General features: G+C 38.8%; 2 protein-coding genes across 2 annotated transcripts; one reads left to right on the top strand and one right to left on the bottom strand.

Annotated features, from left to right (window-relative positions):
- Positions 1-170: 170 nt before the first annotated feature.
- On the top strand, positions 171-3,063 carry LOC131336501 (probable receptor-like protein kinase At5g61350). The gene is given in 2 exon segments (XM_058372372.1): positions 171-1,897; positions 1,899-3,063. Coding segments are annotated over 2 exon segments (2,577 nt in total). The 5' UTR covers positions 171-368; the 3' UTR covers positions 2,947-3,063.
- A 472-nt stretch (positions 3,064-3,535) lies between these two features.
- LOC131336500 (SNF1-related protein kinase catalytic subunit alpha KIN10-like) lies at positions 3,536-11,163 on the bottom strand. Its single transcript, XM_058372370.1, has 11 exons — positions 11,063-11,163; positions 10,790-10,980; positions 10,392-10,576; positions 10,062-10,244; positions 9,786-9,917; positions 9,434-9,619; positions 7,310-7,399; positions 7,118-7,195; positions 5,546-5,668; positions 4,743-4,976; positions 3,536-3,939 (listed from the first exon to the last, which is right to left on the bottom strand). The coding sequence occupies exons 1-11, from the start codon at positions 11,146-11,148 to the stop codon at positions 3,823-3,825; spliced, it is 1,605 nt and encodes a 534-aa protein (XP_058228353.1). The 5' UTR covers positions 11,149-11,163; the 3' UTR covers positions 3,536-3,822.
- Positions 11,164-12,079: the final 916 nt, after the last annotated feature.

Here is a 12,079-nt window from a genome sequence, read left to right as displayed (position 1 = left end):
GCATTTCTCTTCCCTGAGTGTCTAAATTGATTTTCTTATTCATCAACTGCTCTTCCATTCATGTCTGCACGTTCTCTCTCTCTCTCTCTCTCTCTCTCTCTCTCTCTCTCTCTCTCTCTCTCGCTTCTGGGTTAGGTCTCATTGCGAACAGATTCTTTACTATTCGTTCCCCAATCCCATTGTCTCCATTCCCCTTCACAATCTCTACTTTTATGAAGAAAATTGTTTATTTGGATTGCCATAGGCTTGTAACACTAACTATATACATTCTAATTAGCACAAATCTGATGTAACTTACATCCACTAAACCATTTCCACCGCTTCACCTAGCTCAACACCGCCATTGATCGTTGCGACTTACAACCCAAATGGGCGGCAAGGACAAAAGTTTGGTGTCGAACGCCTGTGCCCTCTCCTCCCTCCACCTGCTTTTCCTCTCACTCTTCTTGTTCTCCTCCGGAATCCCTTGCATTGCCCAAGGGGACAATTCTTCTTCTTTTTCTTCTTCCTCCTTTCCTTTACCTTCTAAATACATACCACCTGAAAATTATCTCATCAATTGTGGGTCTCCTGTAAACACCCTTCTTGATGATGGTAGAACCTTCATGTCTGATCCCGAATCATCCTCGTTCCTGTCCACTGACGAAAACCTATCAACTTCTGTTGATTCTCTCTCTCTCTTCTTCTTCTCCTTCAGTTGATTCCCTTCCTTTATATCTTACAGCAAGAATCTTCCAAATGAATCAACGTACAAATTCCCCATCTTCAAACCAGGCTGCCATTGGCTACGCCTTTACTTCCACCCGCTACCCAACCAAAAATACAATCTCTTAACCGCTGTCTTCAGTGTCGACACCGCTGATACCACTGTTGTATTGAACCAATTTTCAGTGGAAAACAACACTACAATGGTTTTCAAAGAATACCTCATCAACATCTCATCTAATGGACTCTACCTCAAGTTCTCTCCAATCGGGAATTCATTCGCCTTCATCAATGCCATCGAACTTATCTCAGCTCCCGACGGTCTTATACCCGATTCTAGCAATGCACTTGAAGTATCATATCGGTTGAATGTGGGAGGACCGAATATCACTCCTCAAAATGATACCCTGTGGAGGACTTGGTTACCTGACACCCAGTTCATGGAATTTCCAGAAGGAGCTAAGGATGTATCTGTGGCTCCGAATATCATCAAATACTCGGCAGGTGGCGAAGCAACACCTTTTATTGCTCCCAATTGGGTATACGCCACAGCTGAGGAGATGGCAGATCCCGGCGTGGCTGATGCCAACTTCAACCTCACTTGGGTTTTTCCTGTTGATCCAAGTTTCTCTTACTTGATCAGAATGCACTTTTGTGATATTGTGAGTACATCCCTTGATGAATTACATTTCAATGTCTATGTCAATGGGATTATGGGGGTGTCAAATCTTGACCTCTCTACCCTCACCTTTGGCCTTGCCATCCCTTACTATAAAGATTTTGTGGTGAATGCCTCTACCATTTCAAACAGTTCCATAATGGTTCAAGTGGGCCCTGCTTCTGATCTTTCCTCAACCCTCCCAAATGCTATTCTCAATGGCCTTGAGGTCATGAAAATGAGCAATTCTGCTGGAAGCCTAGATGGGTCATTCTCTTCCAATGGAAAATACGAAAGTCCTAAATCAGGACAAAGTAAAACCCGCATTGCTGCAATTTTCGCGTTGGCAATGGGGGCAACATCAATTTTGTTGCTTGTAATTGGCGTGTCTTGGTGGCAAAGGAGGCCTAAAGATGAGAAGAGAGGCAGCTTCTCATCTTGGCTCCTTCCTCTCAATTCCACCCAATTTAGTTTCTCGTCAATGAAGAGCAAGTCTAGCTATTCAAGTGATAAGTCTTCTAAAACTGGTTTCAGCTTTTATTTTTGCTGACCTATGCAATGCAACGAATAAGTTTGATGATAGTAAAGTTATCCGGATTGGAGGGTTTGGAAAGGTGTATCTTGGGGAGTCACAAAATGGGACAAAGATTGCGATAAAGCGTGGAAATGCTAGTTCATCACAAGCGATAAACGAATTCCAGACAGAGATACAAATCCTTTCCAAGGTACGCCACCGCCACCTTGTTTCCCTAATTGGTTACTGCGATGAACAGTCAGAAATGATCCTTGTCTACGAGTACATGTCCAATGGCCGTCTCCGCGACCACCTCTATGGAAAAAGATGTATACAGTCTCCTTTAACTTGGACACAACGGCTTGAGATTTGCATCGGTACAGCTAGGGGTTTGCACTATCTCCACATGGGACCCTCACAGGGGATAATCCACCGTGATGTGAAAACCACAAACATTCTCCTAGATGAGAACTTTGCCGCCAAAGTCTCTGATTTCGGCTTGTCAAAAGATGCACCTTCTTTGGAACAAACCCACGTTAGCACGGCTGTGAAGGGCAGTTTCAGGTATCTTGATCATGAGTACTTCAGAAAGCAACAACTGACTGAGAAATCAGATGTTTACTCTTTCGGGATGGTCTTGTTTGAGGTTTTATGTGCTAGGCCTGCTTTAGACCCATCACTGCCAAGAGCTCAGGTGAGTTTGGCTGAATGGGCAATGGAACAGAATAAGAAGGGGTTGATCGAGAAGATCATTGATCCTCATCTTGTGGGTGCGATTAGGTCAGAATCATTGATGAAGTACGCGGAAGTGGCTGAGAAATGTGTGGCAGATTATGGGGTTGATAGACCTTCCATGGGAGAAGTGTTGTGGAACTTGGACTCTGCTTTGCAGATTCAAGAGGCATCATCAAAGCTTGATTATACCGAAAATGGTAACAGTGAGGAGCTCATCGGTTTGAGCTCATCAAGCAAAAGGGATACCGAAGGAGATCCGACTCTTGAAATCAGTGATGATTCTAGGGTAGTTGTTGGTTCTCCTATGCTTTTGAAAGATTTCGAAGGGAGGTAAAAGTGAGTCACAACAAGATTTGGGTTACTTGTTCATTCACAAAACATTTTTTGTTTGAAGTACATAGGTAAAATAATGGGGTTACTTGTATCTTCTTTTTCTTTTTCATTTTTTTCATTTGTGTATGCATTTGTTAGTAGATTGTGTTTCTGCAGAGCCAATTTTGCGTCCAAGGTTGGTTGTCAATGGTAAGTCACATAAACTACTCAGCGTGTTTGGGCTAGTTTTTGCTGGAAGTCATACCTAGTGCATTAAGCTACCTATGGCTCTGGCAATCTAAATTTTAAAATGAGTTACGGGCCTTTGCCGTAAATTTTCCAGTCTTATTGATATTATCTTTTTGATTGTTTTCTCTTAATTTTTAGTATTTTCAGGTAAAATTTTACATCACATCGTTGGTTTCACAAGAAGAATTGAAAAGGTATAAAAATGTAGTCCAAAGATGAACAAAGTTCATATAAAACGATGCTAAAAACAATCTAATCTCCTGGTTTTGAACTAAATGATTCTATCCCTGGAACAAATACACAAAAAGTCAGAGAGAGAGAGAGAGAGAGAGCAGCAGCAGCAGCAGCAATCACATATGGCATATGGAGAACTTTTCTCATATCATTACAGTTAGATGGTTTTAACAATGACATATGATCTGATGCTGAAGACAAGGCTGGCCTCTGGCCTCCTATGCCCTGCCTCTACAACTCAAGATCAACCTAAAGAACTATGAAGACACAAAATTTAGAGAGGAACAGAAGGATATGAAAAAGAGAAAATGTTACAAACAATTGACAATGCATTTCCAAAAAAAAAAAAGAAGAAGAAAAGAAAATTATAGTGAATCAATGGCCATGTTTCTTCCTCTTCTTCTCCAGAGGCCTGCTAATTAAGAACCCCAAGCTGCATTAGGAAAGCAGCACAAAGATCCAAGAATAGGAATGCCTGACCACTGACTCTCTGCAGATCTAGCAGATAATTCTCTTCGCGAGTCTTGTACAGCTGCAATATAAAACCGGCAAACCGTATCAGCATCAACAGGTTTTGGTCCAAATACAGTACTAACAATCCTTTCCTGGCTACATACTTTCTAATGACACAATTAAAATGGCCGTCTTTTACACGTATTCTGTATCCACCATGTCCAAAACTGTTAACTGGAAAGGTGACAAAGGTATGCGGAGGGATGCATCTGCAGTTCATGTTTTTGCAATTGACTAGTCATCTAGATCATTAGGAGATCTTTTGGTCCATGTAATATGAAGAAAATGAATACCATTTAAACTAATTCCAAATAATTGGAAGCCTTAATATCAAAAGTTCTAGTAGAAAAACATGCACTACTCATTAAAGAACAAAATGCCTTGTACGGATACAGCTTAAATGATTTCTGAAATAAAAAGCGAGCCAACCCGAAATCTGCTTGATGACAACAAAATAGAGACATCATGGAAATGCACATTCGTATTAGCACAACCATGAACCATCCACAAAAAGTATCCGCTACTAATTCAGAATATCAGTATGTAAACCTGAGCAATTTAAACAGCTAAAAGCATCTATTGCAAACATCATATATCCATGGTATCGAGAGTACATGATAACCTGAATTTGAATAGTCAATTCTTACTTAGTTAAAAATTCTAGAAAATAGGCAAAAAATGAAGAAGCAATGTTCTAAAATGCCTGGCTTTGGCAGCTTCAGGAATTGCAAACCTAAGAAGCAAAAGCTAGTAATGCAAGATAGTCTCTTCCAACAGGTACAAGAAGATTGCATAGAAGAAACAGATGTTGTAAAGAAATACCTGCATTTCAAACTTTACAACGCTTTGAGCACGAAAATCATCATGAATAACAGCAGATTCATCAGTGATATAATCGCTATCAGGAGAATGATAATTATTCATGCCTTCAGGGTTGTGAAAGACATGAAACCATCGGCACTTGATGTTATAGTGGCCAATCTTTTTCCAACACACATTCATTGCTTGCAGAGCGAGGAGAACCTGCGTCATTATCTCACGAGGAGGGGCGGGAGACTGAGGAAATGATATCAACAGTCAGCACACATTCTAACAAGAAATTCCGAAAGTGGGCTGAAAGAATTGTGGGCAGTTCTATAATTTGTCACTGAATGACTCATTAGGCCCGGTACAGAAGAAAAGAATAAATATGAACATGGCCGGCTGGTTCTCACTGTTATCATATATTTTTTTTAATCAAAATTTCCACATTTTTAGATACAAAAATGTGGAGTTTCCAAAAAAAATTCTAATTGCATAGTTTCATTCTCAATCTCTAAACTCAATTTCAATTAAGGAAGTAATCCAGAAATGGGTCGTGTTCACAAACACATCCGCCAAATGCATTTTCAGTACTCATTTCCCCTTTTTGTTTTCAAGAACTATTAACGGTTTGGGACAAAAACAGGTTGACTAGTTAACCTCTTGCTTTTGTTACGGCAAGCCAAGAAACATAACAGGTGGTCCAGGTAAAATAAAATAAAATTAAGAGTTGTTATCCAAAAGGTGGTTGTGTTGGCAGAGCTTCTGAACGACACTGGCAAATATAGTATCGTATTTATGGTCTAAAGGCAAGAAATTTGAACCTGCAGTCCAAGAATCCACTTTCTCTCAGTTGGCAACTGGGGCCTTAAACCTGAATCTTGAAGGAAGTGCCCAACTGCCAAATTTAAAGAAGTATCTGGATGTATGCCAGCAGAACCACTGTCCTGAAAGATGAACATATATTATTTCCAAAGATAAGGCCTCAAGATCTAAATGCAAGTTAGACATGTGTAAATATATCAGTATAAAACTGATCCCATTCAGTGAAAATCTACAGGAATCCACATCAACAGACATTCTGCATTTATGGGAAGCATGGAAAGCAACTTTCTCGGTTTGTAAGGCAAAAGATAGAACCAGACAAAGTAACATAGAACCAGACAAAGTAACCACCTGAATAGTGAGGCATGATATTCAACAAACAGAGAATTACTTATAACCGAAATCCAGACATTGTAGTATTTTACAAAAAAGATACACAGAAGGAATTTTATGGTAAAAGAGAATTTTTGTCCTCCTTCACTGAAAGGTAAAAAGTTCCACCAGTATCGCCACTGCAACAAAAGGAATTATTTCTTTCACTTTTCTTTGGAACTTCTGAAAAATCACATAATCGACTTTTTATTGGCAATATTTTAGGCAGAAGTAGCACATCTTCACCATCAAAATAGGAGGACTGCATCGCTTGGACTCTTACTATATAGACAGCAAATGACTCTGAATTCTGGAAAAAGTTTCCTAATGGACATTTACAAATCAAGGGGAAAAAGTTGTCAATAAACTTAGACTCCATTTTTCTGTATAGATACCTTGATTTTTCCCTTTCACTTGGCACCATCAAACACGGAATATGCATAAACATACACAATCAAGCACAGATGTTATTCAGACCCAGGATCAGCTCAACTATGAATGGCGCACACAACCTTTTACAATAGAATGAGGCTCCAAACTTTTTACAAACTTGACACCTGATAAATGAAGGTCTTGAAGACTCGCACAACTTAAAAAAGGTAAGATTGGTAGTTGCTGATTTCCTTATGCTTTAGCATTTGAAGTTAAGAAAACTCGAATCACTAAAGACTCGCTCAGACAATTTCTTGTGGGCATGTCCTCCCCAAGTATTAATGGGACCCCATGTTGCCAGTTACACTAGGATTGAAATGAGATTCAAAATCAAATTGACGATAAATATGAAGTATAGCATCTAGTCTTTTAAGAATCCCATGGTGCTTTCATTGGCCCCATTCTGCTTTCTCAAATAAGTACTTAAAAAATAAGGACCTATTTTCAATCTTAAAAATGGGCTTACGTAAATAATTTTTTAATTTTTTTTTGCAGGGTTTGATAGATCTCATTAAAATCTATCAAACAAGATCTAAATTGCATATTTTTTGATATCAGTAAGCCTATTATTTTTAAGCTTGAAAATTGCAAATAAGTACTTATTTTTTTAAAGCGATTTTAACTTCGAAAGTAGGATCTCATAGACAGAAATATAGACATAAGATTCCAAAACAATATTTTCTCACAGCTTGAAAGCCAGAAATATGAGCAAAGTAAACCACAAACTACCAATCCCAGAAGGAAAAAGGACGGAAAAGAAAACACACCTCCTGAAACTCAGCTCCTAGATAGCCACTGGAAACAGGGGACTGACTGTCAACAAGCAAGTAATATGCAACAGTAGCCTGATATAAGCTGGAGTGAGATACATAACTGAAATGCAATACAAGATGTACTGCCAAATTGATAGAAAGGAAAACTAAAGGTGAAAATCATATAAGAATCAGAAGAGGGAATACATCATTTTGTATTCTATTTCGAAGAGATTCGACCAAATGATTCTTGTCAATTCCCTTCTTAAGTACGTCTTGAAGAACCTCCTCATCGATCTGCAACAAAGTAAGGAACCCAGTTAACCCAAGATGTGAGATGTGAAAGCTAAAAGTGGAGACCAATAGCCGTTAGCAAACTTCAAAAAATTGCCAATGTTGTTTTTACGTTTTTGTAAAGAGAACAAATTCTTTACACCGCCGGTGTAAAAGTCCACTTCTCCACCACCGCTATTGTGGGCCCCATTGTACGTTTATTGTTGTAATCTAAACCGTTCATCTTACAGGGCCTGTAGGTAGTAGATCCTTGCAAAAAAATAAGCTTGATCACATCAACAGGTATATCAAAATTTGAATTGTGGTTCATAAAATGGACGGTCTGATTCTGTCTATTTTTTTAAAGTTAAACTGTCCATGATGGTCCATTGCACAAAACAAAATTCAAAATTTGATATACCTATAGACGTCTGATCAAGTTGTTTTTTTAACCTGAATATACTACTTTATGGGCCCTGTAAGATGAACGGTTCAGATCAATAATTAACACACAGTGTGGCCCACAACTGCGGCAGTGTTCTCTTTTGTAAAATTCTCCTTATCATTTTCATCCTATGTTTGAGTTAACACCCAGATTGATCATATCGGGATCTTGGATCGGATAATAAAACTGGATGAAGAATCAATATGATGATCAATTGTAACGAAGTATTAAGATTCCTAAAGGGAACCAACAATTTGATACTCCATGTGTTATAACACCAAAAGTGATAGTGTTGTATTTACTATTTTGTACTGGAGTAATATATCTGCTAACCACATAAGCTATAGAATGGTCCCTAATGTTGATTTTCAAGTGGAATCCAATTTTACACTCTCCCTCTGGACAATCTGATTCAAAGAATAAATTGAATTCATTGGCTACACTGACAATCTGATTCTATGAGATATAATTCTGAATCTTAATATTTTGGTTGCACTGGGGATCATGGAATTTCAAGATGCTACAAATTAAATCAGGGATTTCGCTAACCATGGTAAACTCAGTGTCATCCTACTCCAATAACTTAGAAGAAACAACCGAAACGTCTGAGATTTTCAACATTCGGACAATGAAAATAAAAAAAAAAGTTTGACAGTTATAAAATCCAATGAAATTAAGATCTCTCCCAAGTCCAAGCATTTGGCAATGTTTGGGAAACAACTGAACTGAAGCTGTCTAGAATCAGGAGTTGCTCAGGGAGATCCCTATTTTTTCCCTTCCCATAGAAATTTCTCACTTCACTCTCTGCGCAGCTATCAAGGTCAAAATTTCCAACTTCATGGCCAGGTTCTGAAGCCCCCACCTACCAGATAGAAACAAACCTGGCTAATTGATGATTTAGGACTTGAAAGAACTGGAGAAGGATCAGAATTTCACAATGAACTACCAGAAAATGGAGAATGAACTTGCAATATTCTAGGCATAGGCTGGACTGTCCCATGGGCAGGCCAAATTTGTATTAATCCCGAAGGACAACTCCAGAAAATTCACGACCTACAACAGCTAAGTTAGCTAACGCAAATCAAAACTACTACATTCTACCTTCTCTAGCAAGTAAAAGATGACAATAAATCCACAGAGGAAGTTTGGCCCAATCCAGGGATTTGTTTAAACAGTTTCCAAAGCTCCAACATGAGCCCACTCTGAGAAGATGTTACGATCTAGTTCAGCAAAAGACTAACTAGTGAAGACCCATTGAAATTGGGGCTGTCGCAAACTGGATGGTCACCCTCCCTTGCCCGGACACTGGGCTAATGGGCCAGCTCTATATTATTTGGTATGATGTATGCATTTCAAGTCTAGCTTCAGAAGATATATCTATGAGAGTTAACTAGTACATGGCAGACAAAAGGAATTGTGGTTCCATGGTGAATTGCTGCAACATTTCATATCAATTCTTTCTTATTGCACCTTAATTGCATGTAGACACAGGTATATTACCGGTAAAAAGATAAAAACAGGAACAATAAGTAGGCAACATATACTTCCTAATATATGATATGCTCTAATTCTGAACCAATTCTCAAAAAAAGATGAATAGCAACAAAACATGCCTTCTTTATAAGCTGCAGTGGATCTGGTGGCTGAACCGCTAGATAGCGAGGAAGACGAGTTTTGAACCAAAAATGCTGACGGATTTCTGGAATGGTTATCCGTTTCATAGGGTCAACTACAAGCATCCTTGGAATCAAATCCCTTGCTCCAGGTGACAAATGGCTGGGAAGAGTATAAACTCCACCCTGAAGAACATAATCTAGAGTAAGTGATCAACAACACAACTGTGAATAGACACTGAATTGCAAGTTTGATATAGAGGCCTGAGAACCAAGTTCTGCTATGATCCACAACGATACATCTAATCCAAATTGTAGATTATCTCTCTCCAAATTAGATCATAAGCAATACCTTTATTTTCTTGAAGAGGTTGGGAATATTCTCATCATCAAAAGGAAGGGTGCCACAAAGAAGAGCATACAAGATAACTCCACAACTCCAAACATCTATCTCAGGTCCAGCATAGAGCTTACCAGAAACGACCTTCACAAAAATCATGTGTTACACTTCTCAAGTCAACAACTCTATTGTTTTATTCTTTTATTATGATAAGTAGTCTTGTATAACATATTATAACCCATTTCGAATCCCAAAACACAATCAACTGAAAGAAAGCTCAATTTAAACCTCAGGGGCGGCATAATTAGGGCTTCCGCAACTTGTCTTTAGAAAATGACCATCCCGCATAACATTGCTCAAGCCAAAATCAGCTATCTTCACGTTGCCTCTGGAATGTAGAAGAAGGTTCTCAGGCTTTAGGTCTCTATGAACCACCATGTTTCTGTGGCAGTACTCCACACCAGAAATAATCTTCCAGAGAGATAATCATACCATTATTTAGAACATCAATTATGACAACCATCATTACCAAGAGATAACTGATCCACTAGGGAGGAATCTCACCCACAAAAGGAGGAGGAAAAAAAAAATTAACACCAAAAGAAACAGGGTATTTACCTGTTGGAAAAAGCTCCTAGCTTCATCCTCCTGTAATCTTCCCTTCTCCACAATGTAATCAAATAGCTCTCCGGACTTGACATACTCCATAACCACGTATATGTCTGTTGGTGTCTCGATTACCTCATAAAGTCGTATAATATGTGGATGCACAAATAACCTACATATTTTAATTTCTCTTCTCACTGCATCAGACCAAGTATATTTTCTCAAAATGGTGATTTGCATTTCCCATCAATGAAAAACATAGAAGTGAAATTCAACAAACAATACAGAGAAGAGAATAGCCATAAACTCGGATGTTGCTGGGTCACAATCCAGATTGAGCCTATCAATCAAATATAACTTGATAAGTGAACTGGATCAACCAGATAAACATTTAGTCATACGGTTCATACCTTTTTCCTCCATGTCAGGGCTCTTCATTTTCCGACGGTTAAGAATTTTGATGGCCACTTTGTACCCTGTCGGTAGATGCTCTGCGATTTTCACTTTGCCAAATGAACCATGGCCAAGCGTTTTTCCCATTCTGTAATTTCGCAAAGGCGTATCTGCACCAGTGCCTCTGCCTGTTGGTCCATCCATATTCCTGTCATCAGAGATGAGAAACATCAAACTCAGGGGCTTGAATATTCTATTTGGTGGAAGTACTCAGGCATGCAGATGCATACTGAACTTCATTTAGGGTAGCCAATATATCGTCCTTCAAAAATAACAGTTCAAGTTGTATGTGAATTATCCAATCAGGGCAGATCATATTCTTCTTTCCTGCTCATTTCCTTTGTCAAACTCACTGTTCAATACATGTACCAATGAATTCAAGACACGAACAAACAACCCTTAGTGGGGCTATCAAGAGTTTCTGCACCATGTGTGAATGTATATGCATCGTGATCTCGGCGTATGTTGTATTTTAGGCATAGAATCGTATCGTGATAATATCGTAATCATTTCTCTTTGTAATCTTCTATTTTAGGTAGAGATTTCTAGGCTTTTCTCTATTTAAGCTTACGTTAGCATTGTAACCATTCACCCTAAATATTCTCTAATACAGATCAGTTCTCTCTCCCATATGTTCTGTCACAGTCCAGAGTGGATACACGAGCCTTTACCGACTTAATTTGCAATTTTATACTCAGTAATCGAGTATTTAGGGAACCATAACAAGTACTTTAGAGGAGCGGCTGAACTGATATTACCAGAGACCAGTAAGACCGTAGAAAACTATATTTTGGTATGTAAGTTTCAAAACATGGTACAACTACACTTGAAGGAAGAGAGTTCTGTTTCAGTTAACTATAGAAGGCCTACCCCTATGGTAAGTGGTAACACAATTTTAGGGCATGCGACATACCACGGTTACGTTCCAGTTAATTGTACTGGTCCGATCCGCGTTCCATAACATAAGGCTGACCAGTTGACATAATGTTCTATTCATTCACAGAGGATAGGATTCATGAAGACTGCGCGTACTGGTTTTCGGTTTTACTCTTCCCAAACACTATCTTAGATCAGTCCATCCTATGATGTAGCACATCAAGTTACCTCTAAAAGTCTCACAAATAAAATTTCAAGCTCAATAGGCAATTGGATCGTGTAACTGCTTCCTAGTGCAGTTACGAAATTCCTTATTCAGCCGTGAATACTGGTTCCTTTACATCTTTCTAGGCACTTGTATTTTTTGCCTT

Source organism: Rhododendron vialii, chromosome 8a, assembly GCF_030253575.1.
Source record: "Rhododendron vialii isolate Sample 1 chromosome 8a, ASM3025357v1".
NCBI lineage: Eukaryota > Viridiplantae > Streptophyta > Magnoliopsida > Ericales > Ericaceae > Rhododendron > Rhododendron vialii.
The sequence above is the reverse complement of the archived record's forward strand: the minus strand, read 5'-3'. Positions and strand labels throughout refer to the sequence as shown.

Bases quoted from the DNA above. Each gene is read 5' to 3' on its own strand.
- LOC131336500 (XM_058372370.1), bottom strand. From the start codon at position 11,148: ATGATCTGCCCTGATTGGATAATTCACATACAACTTGAACTGTTATTT. The intron at 10,981-11,062 runs GTATGCATCTGC...CTCTGATGACAG, and splicing joins GCTACCCTAAATGAAGTTCA to GAATATGGATGGACCAACAG. The intron at 9,918-10,061 runs GTTTAAATTGAG...ATTTTTGTGAAG, and splicing joins CTAATTATGCCGCCCCTGAG to GTCGTTTCTGGTAAGCTCTA.